This window comes from Helicoverpa armigera, chromosome 3 (assembly GCF_030705265.1).
Source record: "Helicoverpa armigera isolate CAAS_96S chromosome 3, ASM3070526v1, whole genome shotgun sequence".
Lineage (NCBI taxonomy): Eukaryota > Metazoa > Arthropoda > Insecta > Lepidoptera > Noctuidae > Helicoverpa > Helicoverpa armigera.
Genome location: NC_087122.1, coordinates 11,310,064 through 11,333,022, shown reverse-complemented (window position 1 = coordinate 11,333,022; position 22,959 = coordinate 11,310,064). Strand labels below are relative to the sequence as shown.

Here is a 22,959-nt window from a genome sequence, read left to right as displayed (position 1 = left end):
GGCATCCATAAAAAACGTGTCCCAGTTGGTCATTCAATAAAATATTTTATTTTGCTTAGTCCCAATTGGTCATCCGTACTTTATTTTGTAAAAAGTACTGTCAACAAGATAAGCTTTACAATATTGTAATATGTTTTTTTTTATTTATTTTGGTTATGTTTTTTCCGAATATGGCAAGACGCTATTAATAAAATCGCGATTTCAACGGCGTCACATACCGCACGGCCAAAACCAAAATACCAGGATCGCATAAATCAGATGAGTAATATACCAATCAACGAGTGTCCATGGAACTGCCCACCGTGTACTAGGACCGCATAACTTACAGGAGTATAGCAGTCAAGAGTGTCAGGATTTTACGTTTTTTTCCTAATTGTAGATAAACATACCAATTTACACCATCATTCATCATTTTTATGTAGGTATACAATCTCTTTGCTAATTATGGGCCCCTGGTACTTTTGTTACCGGTACAAAAAGTATCGAGTCACATTTTTGGGTTTATAAAATGCCCATGTTGTCTCCACCTGTGTTTTAATGTAAATTTTATTATATATTTATATGAGAGCTATACCTTTACCTACATCGATGTTTTTCAAAATTTCTTCTAACACTTTTATTTCTGACGGTACTCTGATACGTGAAATTTTATGCGGGTGACGAATCGGAACTCAAAATTTAAATATTAAATTATTTATTTTGCTCGAATGACCAATTGGGATTTGGTGTATGGAAAAAATAGTTGGTGACCAATCGGTACTAATGACAAATTGGGAATAACTCCTTTAAAGATATATAGCTGTGATCTGATGTGGTGTCCAAGATGCCGTGCAATCCGCCGAAGACCAATGCGGACAAGATGTGGCCGTACGAGGAGTACTACACAGGAGAGAGGGATGAGGAGAACAGGAAGAATGGGAAGGGAATGCACAACTGGACTGGGGCTGAGGTCACTGATATACATATTTACCTAATCAACGTCTTAGAAAGCCGTCCATTTCTGCCACTATCTATTTATAACATGAAATAGTTAGGTACTTGCCGTACAGACAAATAGAAGAACCACCAAAAAGTCTAACCTAACATATTATACTTATGTAATAATTTATTACATATAATAAACTACTTCCATACCCTGTCACATAGTAGACCTCTGCCCATGTAGGTATTGCATCAAAATATACGTAGGTAGGTTATGTCAAATTTTCTTGCAGTCTCTAGAGTCGTACAATGGTTCCATGCACCGGGATACGATGCACGGCGCTGGTGACTACCGCTGGCGGTATTTAGGACCTGAACACTCCGCCTTTACCTACGAGGGCAGATTCTACAACAACGCCTTGCATGGGTATGGCCTGATGTCATACCCAGATGGACGGGTTTTTAATGTTTGTATTCCAGATGCTACCTTCCAGATTTCTAGTTAATAAAGACCTATATATTACTTTTTAGGAATCATTACACATTTTGGACGCCAGACTGGTCCAATCTGATCAGTGATTTGAACCCCCTGAATTACTCTTTAACATCTTCAAACACTACTTCAGAACTGCCAGAAACCTACGCTAGAAAGAGAAGACGGGATCGTAAAATTTAAAATTTTCCAGTTCAGTTCTACACTTTCCCAGGGTTTATGGCAACATAATATCCGCTGGGGTCCCGGAGTTGAGACCCACGCGTGTCTGCGAGAAGACGTGGGTCTCTGGTACGGGTACCAGCTCATCAGATTAGCCTGGCAACCGGCGGTGCCCAGCGTGGCCATTGATTTGGTGTCCAACCCAGTCGGTGCCACCGTGGTAGCACCGAATCGAATACTGCTGTCTACGAATACGAGGATTGTTAGTAGAATATTCATAAAAAGTTATGTGTAAATGGGTCTATTGTTTTGCTATATAGGCCAAGGGTCAAGGGTTTGGTTAAAACGTACTTGCAACCGAAAGAATAAAACTCCTTCCTTTAAAGCTTCGAGTAGATTAATATTAAAGTCCCCAGACCAAGTTCTACCTTAACGCCTACGCTCACGTATCTGAAAATATACTCTTCTATAAGTCCTCTTACAACACAATAAACTCAATAGTATACCCACATATGACATATGGTATCTATAGAACACTTTTTTTTAATAAATGTTTTAATCGCCTTTGATCCGTTTATCTCCAAAGATCGGTGAAGTGAACTCAGCAATAGAACTTCTGAAACAATATGGGGCAAAGCCGTTGGCGGCCGCAGAAAAATGGAAGAAGTTGTACCCTAAGAACTGCACCGACACTTCCAGCCAGCTTTGTCATGTGGAGGCCTTCGATCGCGCTTACTATGATAACCAGATCGAAACGCTGGTTGAAGTCGCTCCGGAAGAAATTGAAGTTAAAGAAAAGGTTATTCTTTTAGACTTAATATGTAACTAGATAAAATTAGGTAATAAGCAACAGTCTTTCAATGTTTGCGCATTTATTTATGAGCCTCATTCTCCACTTATTTTCTCTAAAATGCAAATATTATTGGTTTGATGACGATGTAGTATTTTTTTGTCCAAATTATATATCCAGTCCTACACATATTATGATCATTGCAACACCTACGGGAGAAGTTGATCATAAAAATATCTTATAAATGGAAGAAACCTATTCTAGTTAAGTTAGAACCAGGATCAAAAGACTAGACTAACGAATTGACTTTCAAACAGGACGGAAGTTCCGCTAGTAAAGATAGTGCCACGGAAACTAAGACGTATTATTACGCTTGGAATAACAACAAGACTTTGATCCATATGATGAAGCACTGCTTTACGCATGAGTTTCAGAGGAAGGACGCTCGAGTCAGCCTCAAAAATATACTGTCTGGTCCCAGAAAGGCCTTTAAGCCAGCTGGCAAGCACGAATTGGATTGTAGGTTTGTACACCATCAGGTCATCTTCGAGTTTAGAAACTTTATAATGCTCCTGGTTCTTAAATGATCAATGTTTGGTTATTATTTAAATTTCAGGACAATACTAATGGCAGCGTATTTGGGACATATCGCGAATGTAGCCCAGCTTATAAATGAAAGTGACGTCATGTCTGATGTTTCTGATTTGCAGGGAAACTCTGTTATTATGTATGCGGCTGTGAGTAACCCCTTAACGGAGACACTTGCGCGCTACAAAGTATTAGAGGCACAAATGATGATGTTTTTTTTATTCAGTGTGGGGATCAACCAGATATTATACAATTCCTAGTGGAAGCTGGAGCAGATGTGGACGCGTACAATGACGCGTGCTGCACACCACTTGGTATCGCTCTGTTGAGATACACTTTGGAGAAGCAAGGCATACCATACAATGCGATGTTACAAGCTATACTACCACCACCGCCTGCAGGACCCCGTAAGTATAGAATGATCTAGATGTTTAGGTCTATGTATAATATTGACTATGACATTGATTAGGAGAGTAGACATGAAAATATATAACGGAGTAGGCATATTAGAAAGTATATAAGAAGAGTACATAAAAATAAAAAAAAAGAATAAATGTGACGTTTTAATAACTTAGGGTTGAGTGCATGCCCACAGTGCCCGCTTAAGCAGATCGGCCATTTTGCCTAAAATTAAAGCCATGTATTCACTGAGAAACAATTGTTTATAAACACTGTCTCAGAAACAATATCTGAAACAAAATTATTTGTTTCAGAAACATATAATTTTGTTTCTGTTGAGGATGTGGTCGGCAGAGTTTCCGAAACATTGTTGCTGTAAACATCTACGTCATGTTACAGAAACTGTGTAACTGAAAAATTGTTTCCCAGTGAATACATGGCTTAAGGTTATAGGACATAAAGATGTAGTACCTATTGACTTATGTGTTGAGTGAGTCTGTGCCGGCGTCGGCTACAATCTTATTTACAAAGCGACACCGCAATGCAGCTGTGCAAACGATTGCAAAATTATTATCTGCCAACCGCACTTATTCGCTTATCTCAAAAACATTTTTAACATGACTATCAAGTATGAAAATACTTTGCTATTTAGATGAAGAAAAAAAATTTTCATAACTTGTAGTTTCACCAAAAGAATCAATTCTGGAATGGCATATAAACCGTGACTTACAACCAGCTACAGACAGTTTACAAAAGTCCCCCAGCAAACAAAATAACAAGCCTCCTCTAGGAAGAAAACCTTCAGTGAAAGACATACCGACTGCTGGAGGTAAAAAAAAACCAGACACGTCACCAAAACTTGAAGTGCAAAAACTGTCCGAATCTGATACGAAAACGGACACAGTCGAAGATAAGCGAGTTTATGATAGTATTAATACTGAATACTTGATACAAGTTGCCGAAGCATTTTCAGTAATCAGTGAGGTTAGCCCGATACCGTACATTTTTGAAGTGCACGACATGAGTAGAGACGTGCTCTTGTTAACTGAGGAGGACCAGAAGAAGCAGCCAGAGAAGAATACAAAGAAAAATTCGTCTAAACTTTTTAAGGATACTATGAAACCTAGCAGAGACAATATGTGGCAAGACAAGGAAGATGTTATTGATACTATTGAACAAATGAAACAAGAAAAGTGAGTAAATGCTTTAATTTATTATCGTTATTTTTTTGATTTGAGTGTAAGGATTCACTTCAAGAATATTAGATTATACATAGACTCTTTGGCATGGTAGCACGATAAATAGCAGGATCATTTGTCAACGAGCAAATTATTTAGGATCCTGCACATGGAGAATGTAAGTAGATTACTGTCCTCATCATCCTCCGAGCCTTTTTCCCAACTATTTTGGGGTCGGCTTCCAGTCTAACCGGATTCAGCTGAGTACCAGTGCTTTACAAGAAGCGACTGCCTATCTGACCTCCTCAACCCAGTAACCCGGGCAATTATAGATACCTACCTGGGTAGATTACTGTCCTATTTATGCAGACTAAGCTCAATACGTTCGAAGTGTTAGGTTATATAGTAATGGCACTAACATAATAAAGCAAAAGTTTGGAATTTCGTGGGTTTGTATGTGAGCGCAAATACTTTAGAATAACATAAAGCAACATCTTACCCGGGAACAGAAAGTAATTGGTTCAGGATGCCCGTGAATCCCCTTACTTACCTTGCTTACTTGTATGAAAAACGTGGCGTAAGAACCACTTTCTTAATTAATATATTAATGTAATACATTTCAGGCTGTCGCGGATAATGGGGACTATCCTACAGTTGTTGCATGAAGGTGCGGACCCGCGCAAAGTGACATGTCCGCAGCCGGCATTGGTAATAGCCGCCGTGTCGGGTTCCGCAGATCTAGTGCGCCACCTAATGAACTATGGTGCAGATCCTGATGAAGAATATCCACAAGTAACTTGATATTTAAACTTACGATAACACACAAAATCGTGCGCTTACAACAAACTCAACGTTTCACCTTTTTTCTTTTTCAGTTATTTGGCTACTCGACTTTGGACCTGGCAGTCAGTGGGCCACTAACCTACGACAACTTGGAAGTGATACGCACATTGTTGGAGCATGGGGCGAACCCAAACCGTCGGCTGGAAGTCCCTGAACCACTGAGACCGTCTAGTGTAGTGGTTCCCGAGGTCACCAAAGATGATGGAGCAACGTTACTGCACGCGGTAATTGCAAGGAAAGTTGAGGCTGAACCTGAAAGTGTTAATGTTATCGAGGTTGGTTAATCGCCAAAAATATACATAAATAACTAGCTCCGCTTCCAATGTCCGCTGCTTCTCGCGATGTCGCCCGCGTTCCAATAGAACTTCTTCCGTACCTGGACAAAATATACCTAGCTTATAAAGCTTTACAACAATGAAAGAATTTTATCCAAATCGATTTAGTAGACATCTAAATATATAAAACTCAAAGGTGACTGACTGACTGACTGACATAGTGATCTATCAACGCACAGCTGAAACCACTGGACGGATCGGCCTGAAATTTGGCATGCAGGTAGATGTTATGACGTAGGCATCCGCTAAGGAAGGATTTTGATCAATTCTACCCCCAAGGGGATAACATAGGGGATGAAAGTTTGTATGAAACTTTGTCAGTTTTAAACCGATCGGACTGAGACTTTGCATGCATAAAGCTACTATGGCGTAGGCAACCCTTAAGAAAGGATTTTGATAAATTCCATCCCTAAGGGGATAAAATAGGGGATGAAAGTTTGTATACATCTTCTTAGATTTTATGAAGAAGTCCTGATGACGAATCAGAATTTTATGATGACGTTCGCTTAAATACGATTTTGATTAATTTAACCCCCATTCAACCCCCACGGGTGATAAAATAAAAGATGATGAAGGATGTAAAATGTATTAGTTTGAACCTATCAGTACGTAATGCGACTGCTAAGTGCTAATCCTAATTATACTGTCACGTGAAAGAATGCTCCTACGGGATAAGTAGTATTTTGACTATTCTATATTGCCCACGCAGACGAAGTTGCGGGCAACAGCTAGTTACATATAGAGTTACATGTTAAACTCCCAAAAGTCAAAAGTCTTTTACGTAGGTATAGAAATATTACAGTAGGATTCTGTTGGAACTTTGGAAGTGTGAAAAGAAATACTCTTAAAGTAGGTAGGTAAGGTAGACTGGGTAGACAGTTGGGACAATTTTCATCCCACCCAAAACAAAAATGTGAAAGACTGCCAAGTTCGATAATATGGGAATGCTTCGCCTATAAAAGAAGTGAGATCTGAATAAGTACCAAGTTCCATACACATACCTCAGTTAAAAATAGTTACTTTTTAATGACGTTACTTGGCAAGTTTCATACACCTTGTTATAAACCTACTAAACGCCATGAATCAAGTATTTAATTTTCTATTAAAACTTGCCAAGTAACATCATTAAAAAGTAACTATTTTTAACTGAGGTATGTGTATGGAACTTGGTACTTATTCAGATCTCACTTCTTTTATAGGCGAAGCATTCCCATATTATCGAACTTGGCAGTCTTTCACATTTTTGTTTTGGGTGGGATTTCATTTATTTTTGTAAGGTTGTTTATTTTATTTTTTTTACTTATGATTAAGTTAGTTAAGGAAATGTCTCATTTATACTATCTTTCAGATTTTTGAATATGCACTCTGCTTCTTACAGATTTACCAACTGACTGACATGACATGTCATCATGTATTATGTTACACATTCGTTATTTTCGAAAGTGACTCACACTTGGCCGTTTTCAGATTTTTACTTTACTTTGACTAAATACAAACCTTTGTAACGAATTTTAGATCGGTACGACCATTCGAAGATATATTATATAAATATAGATAATTTTAGTTCGTTTTAGTTCCTTATGGGTATAAATTTACACCCTTATTTTAAAACCGACTCACACTTGGCCATTTTCAGATTTTTCCCTTTACCTTGACATAAAGACCTACCTCCATGCCAAATTTCAAGTCAATACGACCATTGGAAGTGGTCTAGGTTTTTGATGAGTGAGTCAGTCAGTCAGTGAGTGTATAGTAAAAATAGCGATTTTCTGACGTCAATATCTCAAGACCTACAATAGGTATATTAATGAAATTTTGTATTTTACATAAGTGAGGGGGTCTCAACAGATACTAGAAATTTGATACGCGTAAATAAAATAGATTTTGATTTATAGGGGGGTCGAATTTGGCCCGAAATGGTTCGTGTAATATAACCCACGGCCGGTGTGTCGCTTTTTTTGCTCGAACTTGGCGGACACACTGCCGTGTGTCTAGATAAAGACGAATAGTTTTGCTAGCGTGACGGATTTATACGATACATAATGAATGTATTGTATTTCACTTTTCAGATCCGTAACCAAATTGTCGAGTTACTGCTTAAATATGGGTGCAGTCCTATAGCCCAATATAACGGGTTATCTGCGGTAGACGTAGCCATGACCAAAAGTATGGACTTATTTGACATCTTCATAAAAAGCCCCCAAACTGACCTCAATGCCATTATCAACAATTCCAACCAAACTATGCTAGTCAAGATGTTTTACTTCCCTTTTTGCAAATCTATACCACTCTCGGAGAGATTGCAGACGGTATGTTTTCCTTAAATACTCCTTAGTAAAATCATTGTCGAATCATCATTAAAGCCGCACTTCCCCACTTATAAGAAAAATAACAGCAGAGGCAGATATTCCACCCCCGTCCCGAGTCCTGATAAAAAGTAGTCCTTCCTATCTCATGCTCGGATTATATTTATACCTAATTTCATTAAAATCCGTTGAGCGATTGAGCACATAATATACGACGGTTTTAAGAGTTAGTAATGAATTAAGGAAACCGCATAAATCTCATTTCTTAATTTTCTCATCAAGATATTGACGCGTTTAAATGTTAACAACTTTTTTAGCTAACAAATCTGCTATTGTTTGGAGCGGACCCATTAATAAAATGCCGGAATGGAAAAGAAGAGTATGACAATCTGTTCGTGTATGTGAGAAAGACGTTACTTGAGTTAGAATCTGCGCGCAAACCTCCCAGTCCCACAGGTTAGCCAATATTTAGTTCCAAAACAATCAAAGATAAGAAGGTGAATTTAACATGAACTCAACTATAATGTTCAACTTTCTTTTCAAACTTAAGGCGCAAAAAAAAGTAAAAGCGAGTATAAGCCCAAAAAAGAGGAAAAAGCGCCTGCAAAGCCCGCAGCAGGAGCGAAAGGCGCAAACCCAGGCGGTGCTAAGACACAAGGGAAGGCCCCTGATGACAGTCCTGGTGATTATAGACAGGCGCTAGAGCTCGTGGTCGAGTGTGCGAGACTTCTGTATATAAGGTGGCTGCAAGCGAAGCTGATGAAGGAGCTCATTGACATTGTAAACAAGTGAGTCGATCACATGCTTTTCTTCTATTTAGCGAAGATTCTATATTTTGTAATTCTCTGATGTTCAGGTTATTTCATTCTGTAGGATAACATTATTTGTGGGAGATTGTATTTAGATTTTGTCATTGACCGTTCTTACCAAGTTAACGTTTTTCAAGATTTATTGCAAGTAGTAATTTTGTTTTAATTAAGGTTCAGCCATCGTCACTGGAACATGATTCTAAAAGAACATAAGAATAAGAAATGTGCAGGTCTATGGTTGACTGCATTTAGATGTCTAGAGATTTGGGATGTCCTGAAAACAACGAAGAAAAAAATGTACAACGATGAAAACATTTTGAAAAAAACTTTGTGTATAATTCATTTTTATTACAAGAGGACACGAAAAATCTTGCGGTGTCCCTCACTAACGTTTCAAGAGAAAGAATTGATAGACCGGGAAGTAAAAGTTTTGATTCATGAACATAAATTGGCTACAATGTCGACTCCGGACATGGTACCAGCTATTCGGCCTTACGTTACTCCCGAACTGACTGTTAAAGGGGTATACCATGTTTTCGTAACTTTCGTGCAGATTTAAATTTTGTAACCGAGATTGTAAACTCAAGCATTTCTCGGTTTCAGGCAGAAAAATTCAACGTGTGCTTCGAATGTGCCATGCCGCTACTTGATGACGCTAAGATTACTTGCGACTCATGTAAACTCGTCTCATTTTGCTCATTTGAGTGCATGAAAATTAATGTCGATAGAGTAAATTGTCATCCATGCAGCAGTCATCTAAAAGACAAGTACTTCCCAACTCCAGAATCAACTGAAACTACCACAGAAGTTACTTAATTATTGTCTTTCATGCTTTCATGCTGTTTTTGTGGCACTCCACGTTTTTGTGCTAATTAGTTTATCTTGTTTTTTTTGCTACAACATGGAAATAAAATAATTGAATCTTTCTGAATAAAATAATTTAAGGCGGCAGTAAAATTTTTTATCGTTATTATTGCGCTATTTGACATTGACATAAACTTACATGACATAACAGTTCAAAAGTCAAACAAAACAAAACCGACTGAACCCGGGCCAAAGCAGGGTCTGTCAAGTTTGTTCTACGAATTGCATTAAGGTGGGCTTGAAAACAAGAGAGAGTCAACGACATCAGAGTAAAAGAGATAAATATATAATGTTGCCACCAAAAATACAATTTCGTATTCTCCCTAATAATGAGCGTATAAATTGATTTTTAAAGTAAATTACCCTTGAAGATACTTTTAGCTATTATTCTAATGCCAAAAAATATACTTAGTTGAGAAATATTAGATATAAAATTTAATATTACTTATTAGAAAATATATATGGGGGATTATGTGTGGCAACACTAATGTCCGGACGCCATATTGGTTTTGACATTGTTGACGTCACAAGAAAAATGTCTGCGGCCGGTTGCGCACCATTTTATCTTGTACTAATGTTTATTTGTAATAAATAAACTACTTCCATTTAATTCTACATACATTGATAACGTTGAGTCGAGCTTGCTCCTCCGTTGCTGTGTTTTGGTGAAATTAAGTGTGTATTTGTGAGATATAGACTCGGTGTTGAGACAGTGACTTGTTTGATTTTGTTTTGTGTTTAATTCGCGATGAGTTCACAAAAAGAAAACACAAGAATCTGCTGCTTGTGTGGATCTTCACCTTCTAAAGATCCCAGCATCACTTTGCATCGGTTTCCAAAGCCTGGCACTAAAAATGCTCTGCGGTATGTACACTCCATGCTATTCGTCTTAGACGACATAGAATACCACATTTATTGTTAATTCCGCTTCTAACTACCACAAACTCACGTAACATATATACCTATATACTTAAGTCCCAACTTTCCTTGCCAAAATCATTAGGTACTTACTATAAAAGTTTTCTTGCTTACACCATTCCCGTATCTAATATAACATCTCTTTCAATCAAAGCGAAGACTACCCACTGACATGATATAATAATATCTTAACTCGGAAAATGATTAAAATAGTGTGTAATTTGAGAGCAGTGGTGGCCGAGTGGTAACTGCCCCAACTTACGAGTGGTAGGTCGCGGGTTCAAACCCGATCTGGCGCATAACTTTGTGTAATTTATTTCGTCACTACTGCTCTCAAAACGGTGAAGGAAAACATCGTGAGGAAACCAGCATGTCCTAGAACCAAAAAAAAATTCGAAGACGTGTGACATCCACCAATCCGCACTGGGCCCGCGGGGTGGATTATGGCCCAAGCCCTCTCCTAGAGAGGAGGCTGTGTCCCAGCAGTGGGAACATTAGAAGGCTGATGATGAGTGTGTAATTTTGATATTTTTAATTTTCAGTTGTGAATTATGGGCAAAGTATTGCTTCCCAAACGAAGCCTGGTCTTCACCAAAATTCCAGGACGCACTCCATAAACAACATAAGATGCTATGCAGCAAACATTTCAAAAGCACATGCTTTAATGAGAAGAAGTTGTTCAGAACAGCTGTACCTGATGTTCAATGCCAAAAGGTTAGTACCATTATCATTTTGAAAGTGTATTTAAAACACCTGTCTTATATAGCACAGAAATACAGACATTATGTTCAGTGTTCATTGTACTATGCAAAGCTATTTCTGAATGACATAGACAAGGCCTGGACCCAAAGATTATGGAGGTACATGGGCTCTATGCGCCACCAAATTGGGAATTTGAGTAGAGCAGAGTAAGAATTATATATGAAGGCAGATTCTTTACTGGAAGAATGAACTTTCGCATAAATGAATTCCCACAAAAAATCTGCTAATGGTTATCCAACCAATTGCAAGATATAAATTTAAAAAATTAAATATATGATGAGTACAATGACCTCTTAAGAGGTTGTTGGTTTTTTCCATAACACTGTATATATGTTTTTTTACATTTACCTCATCTATGACTAATAAATTTAAAGAGTTATCTTTAAATTTATTTAAAATAATCAACTTTCAATTTACAGGATACAACAACTTCTAATGTGCCAGATCAATCTGCCATATTTGAACCTGTTGCCGGTCCATCCAGAATCCATAGTCCTGGCGAAACTTTTTTTAATCCATAGACTTTAGAAGAAAAGAGATGTGTCCAAAAATTAGTGTGTATTTGGGTGTAATTGTTTATGTATGAATGAAATCAGTGCATGCATAAACTTGGGAGAAATTCAAGTTTCAGCCGAACGTTTGGCCATTAGCTAGTTTTCATATAAAGCGCTTACATAGAGAGCTGTAGATTTTTACATACGTTGTTTTGAATTTGTTTATATTTGTTTAAAAAACAGATTTAGAAAAAGTCGTAGGGTTTAAAAGATAAAAATGTAAACGTAAAATACACTTTAAAACATACAAAAATTATTGACACCAGCCACAGACATGCACACTGAAACGGAACAATCGGAGTCTGTTATAGAAAATGAAATTGAAGAAAATATTATTTCCTCCCTGGAACAAAATTTGGAGGAAGGAAGTAGCGAACTACAAGCATGTGCTTATGTCTGTGGCTTCATAATTAAAAAATATAAAAATATTTGTAATAACTGCAAAAATATTTTAGTCTCCGAAACACCAGAAGAAGTGCATAATTTTATAGAGTTTAAAATTATGATTCGGTAAAAATTCTAAAGTGTATTTTACGTTTATATTTTTATCTTTTAAACCCTGCGACTTTTTCTAAATCTGTTTTTAAACAAATATAAACAAATTCAAAACAACGTATGTAAAATCTACAGCTCTCTATGTAAGCGCTTTATATGAAAACTAGCTAATGGCCAAACGTTCATGAAGCGAAACTTGAATTTCTCCCAAGTTTATGCATGCACTGATTTCATTCATACATAAACAATTACACCCAAATACACACTAATTTTGGACACATCTCTTTTCTTCTAAAGTCTATGGATTAAAAAGTTTCGCCAGGACAACGTTCGCCCAGCGGAATCAGTTTTGGTGAATTTCTCCACAATGGCTGCATACACAATTTTTTTTACCATACACAATTATAGGACGTCATACACTAATTATCTGCATAATTAAAATCTTTAAATTCAACAACATTCCGCTGCACGAACGCACACATATTTTATTACAGTTTTAAAGTTATTTGAGAAAAACAGATTTGGCTGCAGTAATGTTTGAAATGTTAAAACTTGGCAAGATCGTTTTTCAAAAATTTGTTTCAGCCCGAACGAAATACATTGATATATAGCTTTTGTTGTGTAGTAAATGTTTGTAAATATCAAAATATAATTGGTCTAGTGTCTTTCTCTTCCTAATCATTTCTATAATAAAGAAGAAATAACACCAACGTTTATTACACAATATGATAGAATAATTTAAACCATGTCTGTAAACTTGTTGTTTGTTAAACAAATCGATAGTATTCTTTATTGTATAATAACATAGTCTTGTTTTTATAATAGTAACACTTTAAAACTAACTAGAATTTTTGTTTGTTTATGTTTTGATGTTGAAATTGTATGCAATAGGCCCATCCATACTTGTTATTTTGGACGAAAATGTCTGAAATACCTACCTAAATTGATTAAATTCATGTATTTTAAAATTCATTACATAGGTGCACATACTTGTGATTTATGAACACCTTTTGTACCCTATTTCTGGAAATAAATTATAATTATTAACATGCTAAATAAAAAACTCTTGTACTGTAATCTTCCTTTTATTACACTGCTGCACTGCTCTATAAAGATAAATATTAGCAATTTATGCACAAGTACACTGTGTTTCATGTCGATTATTGCTGAGCAAAATGTGATAATCTTGCTCAGCCATAATCGACGAACGCACTGGGGCCCGATTCTCCTAATTTTACGATTCAGTCGAGTCGATTCACATTCGACTGAGATTCAATCCCGACTCAATTACGATTGAAGCATATGTGGCATTCCGCTATTTTTCTTTGAAATAAACGTTTTTATCCTTTTCTGTCATTCAATAATGAATCATTTTGTCTGCAAATGATTTACGATTGCAATATGATTGTAGAGCAAACTACCGTATAGACCAAAATCACCAAAATAGCAGACCAATCGCAAACCAATCGAATGTCGTTGGAATACGATTGGTCTTATATTAGTAGCAGAATGCCCGATATGGTTAAAACTGCTACTGCGATCATATTGCGATTCAATTTCTATTCGATTTTAACATTATTAACTTAGGAGAATCGGGCCCCTGTACTTGTGCATAAAATGCAATAAAAATGACCTATAGAATATACTGTAGTTTGAAACTCCCGCCCTAGCTTCTACTCTCTAGTTTTCGTGGGCGGAATATAGATGGCGCCGGCCGGTAAGGAAAAATTTCCTCATAAAATTTGTACGGAGTCGTTATTCTTCCCTTTAGGGTATATATGTTCTGTGGGCCAAAGCCAGCCACTAGCAAGCTAGCAAGCATTTTCTTGTGTTATGGGCGGGTTATTAACAACCTAGATTTTGTTATTATTATATGAGGTTTCCCTATTTACCATCGTTAATCAGAACAGTTAATATGGCTTCTGCACCGAAAAAGATCAAGCTCAGTCAGACAAAGTTAACTTCCAAATCTTCCTCAGAGAACAAAGAAAGCAATTCAAATGTGGAAGAGTTTATGAAGAAGTTACAAGACAAACGCGAAGATACCGCCAAATCAATTTTAGAATATAAATTCAATAAAAAACGCGTTAGAATCATATCTCTGGAGCAGATGGTACCTGATAAGTGCGAGGGGGTCGTGTACTGGATGTCCCGAGATAGTCGTGTTCAGGACAACTGGGCCTTCTTATTCGCTCAGAAACTCGCGTTGAAAAACGAAGTACCGCTGCACGTGTGTTTTTGTTTGATTGCCAAATATTTAGACGCCTCTGTTAGGCAGTTTGATTTCCTAGTTAAAGGTAAACAAAACTACTTTTGATTATGTACTACTATGCACGTTTCAGAAAAACTCACAAAGTAGCTTAGTTTTATACCAGATACTGTACCTATATTTATACCCTGCATGTTATTTTATTTCCAGGTCTAGAGAAAGTGGCAGCAGACTGCAAGAAGCTCAACATATCATTCCACTTACTGGAGGGAAGTGGTGCTGAGGTGTTGCCTCAATGGGTTGTCAAACATAACATAGGAGCTGTGGTCTGTGACTTCAATCCATTGCGAGTGCCTCTCGGCTGGCTGGATGGTGTTAAGAAGAAGTTGAAGAAAGGTGTTCCACTTATCCAGGTACGTAATACAATTTTTTTGCTGTCAAAAATATTATGATTTATTTATCTTTGTATTAAAGTGTAAGAAGAATTAGAGGTTGACTTTCTCACAACACTGCTTGAGATAACAAACCAAACAATAACTAAAAGCGGTGGTCCTACATACCTTAAAGAACTAAACATTGTAAGTCTTGGGAAGATCCATAGTAATGTAAACATTTTGATGCAAGCACATAACTATGGAATTATTCATAATAACATAATTCAGAGCTATGGTAATCATATAATTTTCACTATGTATTGTAATTTTTATATTGCACTAACTATTTTGGCACACTACACATTTCATGACATTATTTCTATATTCTAGGTGGATGCCCACAACATTGTGCCCTGCTGGGTAGCTTCAGACAAACAGGAGTACTCAGCAAGAACTATAAGGAACAAAATAAACTCCAAACTGGATGAATACCTGACAGAGTTCCCACCAGTGATCAAGCATCCATACAGTGCCAAGTTTGAGCCAGAGGTAAATATAATTAATATGTTTAATAAACAAATATTACTGAAATAGAATATATGCATAGTTAAGAGTTTAGTAACCAAGATCTATATAAAGTCAAGTTTGAAAATAATTAAATATTTTCCTTAAAAAAACATCATTCATGACTTCTTCTTAGCATTATAATAGGATTGCAAAAAGTACCTGTTGATTGCAAGGATGCAAAAAGTAATATATTTTACTTGTAATTAAAGCCTATAGACTGGGATGAAGCAATAGTGTCCAGGGAAGCTGACAAAAACGTAGGCCCAGTAGAATGGGCCCGGCCGGGCTATGACAATGCTGTTAAAATGCTCAAGAGCTTCCTCGACCAAAGGCTTAAAGTGTTTGCAACAAAGAGAAATGACCCCACAATGAATGCCCTTAGCAATCTGTCACCATGGTTTCATTTTGGTAAGTGATACTTTAGTAAATAATTTGTCATAACAGTAAGTTGATCATGGGACAAATAGCACTGGAAAATGAATTAGATTAGACCTCATTGATACATGTTGTATTTATCAGGTCATCACAACCTACCTATAATTTTAATAGTACCTTGTTTCAGTTGGGCCTTGTATAATATCAACAACTGATCAATATAAAACCTCCAATAATTTCCCGTTTACTTTATTGCAGGTCAAATATCAGTCCAAAGAGTTGCTCTCTGCGTTCAGCAACAGAAATCTAAATGCACTGAATCTGTGAACTCATTCCTAGAAGAAGCCATTGTACGTCGTGAGCTTGCAGATAACTTCTGTTTCTACTGCGAACATTACGACAGTATAAAAGGCGCCAGCAATTGGGCACAGAAAACTCTAGATGATCACAGGTAAATTTTATTCAATTATGTGTTTGTTTATAATTATAAGCTTTTATATCTAAATTACCAAAAATAAACAGGATTTCAAATCTGATCATCATCTTACCCTTATCCCAATTTTGGTCAGTCTGTGCTGCAAATAATTCTTTTTCATCTTTTTTCATACTTTTCCCTCTTACATCATCTTATAGGCAAAATATTGATATGGATATGCTTTATTACCTACCCTTATATACTAGCCAAAGCTGCATGTCACCTTCCATTATGTCATACCAGATGTTAATTTACCTCACAGAAAAGACAAAAGAACACACATCTACACGCTAGAGCAGCTAGCTAACTCAGAGACACATGACGACCTGTGGAACTCTGCACAGATACAGCTGGTGAAAGAAGGCAAGATGCATGGCTTTCTGCGCATGTACTGGGCTAAGAAGATCCTGGAATGGACGCCCTCGCCTGAGGATGCGCTCAAGTATGCGATATACTTGAATGATCATTACAGCATTGATGGTCGCGATCCCAGTGGTTATGTTGGTAAGTTAGATTTTGTCTTCTTACTTACTACCTTTCTTTAGAAACATCCCTTACTGCAGATTGTCGAGCCAAATGAAAATTGTCGTCCCAAAATCATATTTTTTGAGAACTATAGCAAACTCAGACATGCAACTAGCTGAATTAATAATCTGAAGGTCTAATGCGCTTAAGTTCACGTAAACACAACTTGTTATACGAAAAACTCATGTTTATGAATTTGGTGAAAATAAAGTAAAAGGATTTTCGCCAACAAACAACTTATATTTTGTCATGACCCAGTAAGCAAGGTTGCCAGGACAGATTTAATCTGTGAAACAAAATGAAAACGGATCAATATTTATATAGCCTTGACGAAGTGGTGTGCGTTCGCACAGCGGAATGTTGTTGAATTTAAAGATTTTAATTATGCAGATAATTAGTGTAAGACGTCCTATAATTGTGTATGGTAAATAAAAATTTGTGTATGCAGCCATTGTGGAGAAATTCACCAAAAACAGATTCCGCTGGGCGAACGTTGGCAAACGTTGTCCTGGCGGAACTTTTTTTAATCCATAGACTTTAGAAGAAAAGAGATGTGTCCGAAAATTAGTGTGTATTTGTGTATAATTGATTATGTATGAATGAAATCAGTGAATGCATAAACTTCGGAGAAATTCAAGTTTCCGCTACGCGAACGTTTGGCCATTAGCTAGTTTTCATATAAAGCGCTTACATAGAGAGCCGTAGATTTTTACATATGGTGTTTTGAATTTGTTTATAAAACAGATTTAGGAAAAGTCGTAGGGTTTAAAAGATAAAAATATAAACGTAAAATACACTTATGAGGTCTTAGTTCTTAAAGTATGCAGTTTGGGGTCTAGATTTTCACGTTTACACAAACCTTGTAAGTGTCTCCAACATGTTGCCAAGTATCAATGATGTTCCGTTAGTAATTAAAAAGTTATAAGATATTTTACCATGAACAGATCACTGTTTACAAAGCAGTCGAATATCACGACGTTCTAAAGGAATTGCATGGTAAAATGTATGCCAATAATTAGTTTAATCATTCAACTATTCACTTGCAAAATTTCATGTCATTAAATTCAGTAATTAAAGAAAGACAATTATAATACTGACGGAGCATCGAAACCCTACATAATCCGACCAAGTTCGGATAGCTACAAAAAAGCGGCCGTGCCATATGTCTAAACAACGTTCTTAACTTGGAAGGTTAGTATATTTATTAATATGGTACAGTTGCGTACACAAGCGTTAGGAAAAAATAAAACAATTGCATTTCTTGAATGAAAAATATTTTTTTAATAATAATGCCACTATCTACGACATTTTAGTTAAAATACGTAACGTTTATTAACGTTATTTTTAATCACGTAGTCAAGTAATTTATGTAAGTAATAATAATAAAAATATATCCGAGTGCTCCAGGGAGAGTATACTGTCCCCCATCTCCGGCTTGCCGGAGTGAAGCATGACGGGGGATAGGTCTCCCGCCTCTTGGCTTGCCTTCATCGGCCGGTCAGAGTGGAGTCGCTAGAGCAAGGTTAGTCCTGCTCGGAGGGTAGGTGCCTCGTGGTAAGTGGCGAGTGGGCCGGTGATGCTGGACCCACAGGGAGCGCGTGATCTGCGTTTAAAGTCCGCCGAGGTATCCTCACCCTTCTCAGCCGCTCACGTCCCTGTTGCCCTCTTGTTGCTTTTCAGTGACTGATTCCCGGGGGCCCAGTAAGTGAGTTGGCGAGTCTCCACCTGCCATTTTAACATGTATTTAATACATTGTCATCGGCAGGTGCCATAGTTCCCGTAGTTTCCCCATTCCTAGTCCATTAGCATCCCATCACAATAGCCCAAGTAGTTTTCATCCATAGTTAGCAATAGTTTAGCACAGAACCGGGGATTGTCCTTGGGTACATTTCTATAGTGTATACAGGGATAATCGTCGGTTTTGTGTCACCATTTCATTAAAGTTGTCTCAAAAGGGCTTCAGCGTGTTGGCTTCGGCCCCACGTTCGCCTCCCAAAAATCCGGGAGTCTATAGTCCCGAGGTCTGGAAGAGACATACATTAATATAAAAATATTTTTGTACACGGATATTTAAATAGAGAAGTACTTGTTAATTGAAGATTTATTTTTATCGTAGATAGTGGCATTATTATTAAAAAAATATTTTTCAATCAAGAAATACCATTGTTTTATTTTTTTCTATCGCTTGTGTACGTAACTGTACCATATTAATAAATACTAACCTACCAAGTTAAGAACGTTGTTTAGACATATGGCACGGCTGCTTTTTTGTAGCTATCCGAACTTGGTCGGATTATGTAGGGTTTCGATGCTCCGTCAGTATTATAATTGTCTTTCTTTAATTACTGAATTTAATGACATGAAATTTTGCAAGTAAATAGATGAATGATTAAACTAATTATTGGCATACATTTTACCATGCAATTCTTTAGAACGTCGTGATATTCGACTGCTTTGTAAACAGTGATCTGTTCATGGTAAAATATCTTATAACTTTTTAATTACTAACGGAACATCATTGATACTTGGCAACATGTTGGAGACACTTACAAGGTTTGTGTAAACGTGAAAATCTAGACCCCAAACTGCATACTTTAAGAACTAAGACCTCATAAGTGTATTTTACGTTTATATTTTTATCTTTTAAACCCTACGACTTTTCCTAAATCTGTTTTTTAAACAAATATAAACAAATTCAAAACACCATATGTAAAAATCTACGGCTCTCTATGTAAGCGCTTTATATGAAAACTAGCTAATGGCCAAACGTTCGCGTAGCGGAAACTTGAATTTCTCCGAAGTTTATGCATTCACTGATTTCATTCATACATAATCAATTATACACAAATACACACTAATTTTCGGACACATCTCTTTTCTTCTAAAGTCTATGGATTAAAAAAAGTTCCGCCAGGACAACGTTTGCCAACGTTCGCCCAGCGGAATCTGTTTTTGGTGAATTTCTCCACAATGGCTGCATACACAAATTTTTATTTACCATACACAATTATAGGACGTCTTACACTAATTATCTGCATAATTAAAATCTTTAAATTCAACAACATTCCGCTGCGCGAACGCACACGACGAAGTGTGCCAAGCTTGTATTTTATTGTTATTACTAGCCGTTTTCCCGCGGTTTCACCTACGTCCTTTAGGAACTACTGCACATACCGGGATAAAATATAGCCATTAGCCAATGTTACTCGAGAAGAGTGAAGCTTTACAACTGTGAAACAATATTTCAAATCGGTTCTGCAGTTTCGGAGCCTTTACAGCACAAACAAAAAATGTTTCCTCTTTATTATATTAGTATAAACTAGCTTCTGCCCGCGACTTCGTACGCGGATCCTGTCCCTTATGCCAGCGACTACTGGGTCATCAAAATCAAAGATCTGAATAGTCTGAAATTGAATTTTAAGGGCCCGTTGACTTGAAAACAACGGAATACGCATAACCATTAGAAACGTTCCATATACCTATTTAATGTTTGTAGTTTAACGGCTAAAGCACAGCAGACTAAACAAAACGCTGAAAACTGAACCGCAATAGACGTGACCATAGGGATAAAAGTAGTGATTCTAATTAGTCCGCATTTAAGTTGTGTGTGGCAAAAATATTACATGTATTATTACGTAAAAAAACATTAAATAGATGACAAAGTCGTGGTGACTTAGTGGAAGTCGTGGTGGTTTAGTGGGTAGAGAACCAATCTCTCAAGTATGAGCGTGCGTGCGTCTTTGATTCCAGGTCTGGCAAGTACCTGCCAATGCAACTTCTCTAAGTTCGTATGTACTTTCTACGTACATTTTGGATACCAATGACCGTTATTTGGAGGGGAAGTTAAACTGTAGGTTCCGGCTGACATTGAACATTCTTGGCAGTCGTTATGGGTAGTCAGAAGCCAGTAAGTCTGACCAGTTTTACCAAGGGGTGTTGGGTTGAGCGGGTTGTGGAGGTCAGATAGGCGGTCGCTCCTTGTAAAACACTGGTACTCAGTTGCATCGTGACTGGAAGTCGACCCTAACATAATTGGGACAAAGGCTCTTGAGATAATAACGACAATAATAATGAGATATAAGCACCGCAGGACATCTGAGGCTGATGACGGGGAGTAGCGACCCCGCGGGGCTATATATACTGAGTTCTCCAGGGAGAACAGGGAGTATACTGTCCCCCATCTCCGGCTGGTCGAAGTGAATCATGACGGGGGTAGGTCTCACGCCTCTGGCTTGGCTTGGCCGTCCAGAGTGGAGTCGCTAAAGCAGGATTAGTAGCCCTGCTCGGAGGGTAGGTGCCTCATGGTAAGCACAGGGAGCGCGTAATCTGCGTTTAAAGTCCGCCGAGGTATCCTCATCCTTCAGCCGCTCATGTCCCTGTTGCCCTCTTGTTGCTATTCAGTGACTGGTTCCCGGGGGCCCAGTGAGGTGGCGAGTCTCCACCTGCCGTTTTTACGTGTACCTAATACATTGTCATCCACTAACATCCCATCACAATAGCCCAAGTAGTTTTCCTCTATAGTTAGCAATAGTTTAGCACAGAACCGGGGATTGTCTTTTTTTTAACGACGTCCACAGGGGATTGTCCTTGGGTTCATTTCTATAGTGGATAAAGGGATAATCGTCGGTTTTGTGTCACCATTTCATTAAAGTTGTCTCCAAAGGGCTTCAGCGTGTTGGCTTCGGCCCCACGTTTGCCTCCCAAAAACTCGGAACTCTGTAGTCCCGAGGTCTGGAGAGACATACAAAATAATAATGAGATATAACGCAACAAAGTCGGAGAGTGGGGGCTCGTGACGCCACGTCTAGGTATGTAAAATTTGTACTTTGTACACAAAATTCAAGCGTGTTGTATCTTCGTTATTATTTGTTTGTGAGAGAGAGAAAAGAAAAATACGTGTCCATTATTTTAGGGTTATCTAAAAGACGGACTAATTACTTTTTTTGATTCACCATACCTATTTCATAACATTCATTTCTATACATTTCAAGTGTAGTATTGCTCTTGAAGTTCCACATCAGGTGTTCCAGATCTTCGATGTTTATACGTCAATAGAGAGTGGTTATCAGATTGAACCACTTTTGCTAAAACGTCATATCTTCATATGCTATAGTCTAGCTGGGCTCCTGGAGTTCCATATCAGGTGTTTTACATCTTCAATTTGTATAAGTCAACAGAGAGTGCTTATCAGATTGAACAACTTTTGCTAAAACGTCATACTCGTACCTCTATATGCTATAGTCTAGCTGGGCCCCTGAAGTTCCACATCAGATGTTTTAGATCTTCAATTTGTATAAGTCAATAGAAAGTGCTTATCACATTGAACAACTTTTGCTAAAACGTCATACCTGAATATGGTACAGAGAAGCTGGGCTCTTGGGGTTCCACATCAGGTGTTCCAGATCTTAAAATTTATTATCTCATCTGAAAATGCTCATCACATGAAACAATTTTTGCCATGGCACCATTTTTGTATCTCTTATAGTTTTGTTGGTCTGTTGGAGTTCTGCATCAGGTCTTCAAGTTTCGAAGATAAATTATAGCCTATATGTTGACCAGGCTTAATACTGATACAACAAAGAAAAAATCATTGAAATCCGTTCAGTAGTTCCGAAGATTAGCGTGTACAAACAAACAGACATACAGACATACAGACAAACAGACAGAATTTTTTTTTTGGATTTGTGCTCCATTACTGTTTCTAAACCCCACCCAATGATTATTTTTTTAATATATTCAATGTACAGACACAGTTTTTTTACAGATTTATTATATGTATAGATAACATACTTATCATGTTTTCAGGTTGTATGTGGTCAATCTGCGGTATTCACGACCAAGGCTGGGCTGAGCGTGCAGTGTTCGGTAAGATACGCTACATGAACTATGACGGATGTAAACGCAAGTTCGATATCAAAGCATTCATTGCCAGATATGGCGGTAAAGTACACAAATATGTGCCTAAGAAATGAGTACCTGATTATGTATTTGAAAAAATAACGTATAAATCAATCGTC

At 37.4% G+C, this 22,959-nt stretch overlaps 2 protein-coding genes across 6 annotated transcripts; both read left to right on the top strand.

Annotated features, from left to right (window-relative positions):
- Positions 1-602: 602 nt before the first annotated feature.
- On the top strand, positions 603-13,007 carry LOC110372895 (ankyrin repeat and MYND domain-containing protein 1). 5 transcript variants are annotated; one of them, XR_010278177.1, is made up of 17 exons: positions 604-949; positions 1,215-1,388; positions 1,629-1,838; positions 2,163-2,375; positions 2,684-2,889; positions 2,983-3,103; positions 3,181-3,361; positions 4,036-4,546; positions 5,155-5,323; positions 5,407-5,649; positions 7,779-8,018; positions 8,333-8,471; positions 8,566-8,803; positions 8,996-9,347; positions 9,428-10,552; positions 11,149-11,320; positions 12,978-13,007. XR_010278177.1 is itself a non-coding variant. In XM_064043666.1 (15 exons), the coding sequence occupies exons 1-15, from the start codon at positions 824-826 to the stop codon at positions 9,638-9,640; spliced, it is 3,336 nt and encodes a 1,111-aa protein (XP_063899736.1). In that variant the 5' UTR covers positions 604-823; the 3' UTR covers positions 9,641-11,130. The 5 variants fall into 5 exon arrangements, 1 of the variants encoding a protein (XP_063899736.1); XR_010278176.1 differs by lacking the exon at positions 12,978-13,007 and adding an exon at positions 11,788-11,940; XR_010278178.1 differs by lacking the exons at positions 7,779-8,018; positions 12,978-13,007 and adding an exon at positions 11,788-11,940 and having other exon boundaries at positions 603-949.
- Positions 13,008-13,037: 30 nt separating this feature from the next.
- On the top strand, positions 13,038-22,926 carry LOC110372894 (deoxyribodipyrimidine photo-lyase). Its single transcript, XM_049836248.2, has 7 exons — positions 13,038-14,714; positions 14,837-15,039; positions 15,391-15,549; positions 15,777-15,975; positions 16,201-16,393; positions 16,680-16,921; positions 22,748-22,926. Exons 1-7 carry the CDS (start codon positions 14,291-14,293, stop codon positions 22,912-22,914), a joined length of 1,587 nt encoding a protein of 528 aa, XP_049692205.2. The 5' UTR covers positions 13,038-14,290; the 3' UTR covers positions 22,915-22,926.
- The last annotated feature ends 33 nt before the right edge of the window (positions 22,927-22,959 follow it).

Excerpts from the sequence above, each read along its gene's own strand:
- LOC110372894 (XM_049836248.2), top strand. The coding sequence starts at position 14,291 with ATGAGGTTTCCCTATTTACCATCGTTAATCAGAACAGTTAATATGGCT. Across the intron at positions 15,040-15,390 it reads AAGGTGTTCCACTTATCCAG|GTGGATGCCCACAACATTGT; the intron begins GTACGTAATACA and ends TCTATATTCTAG. Across the intron at positions 15,976-16,200 it reads GTCACCATGGTTTCATTTTG|GTCAAATATCAGTCCAAAGA; the intron begins GTAAGTGATACT and ends ACTTTATTGCAG.
- LOC110372895 (XM_064043666.1), top strand. The coding sequence starts at position 824 with ATGCCGTGCAATCCGCCGAAGACCAATGCGGACAAGATGTGGCCGTAC. Across the intron at positions 1,389-1,628 it reads CAGATGGACGGGTTTTTAAT|GGTTTATGGCAACATAATAT; the intron begins GTTTGTATTCCA and ends ACACTTTCCCAG. Across the intron at positions 5,650-7,778 it reads AAAGTGTTAATGTTATCGAG|ATCCGTAACCAAATTGTCGA; the intron begins GTTGGTTAATCG and ends TTCACTTTTCAG.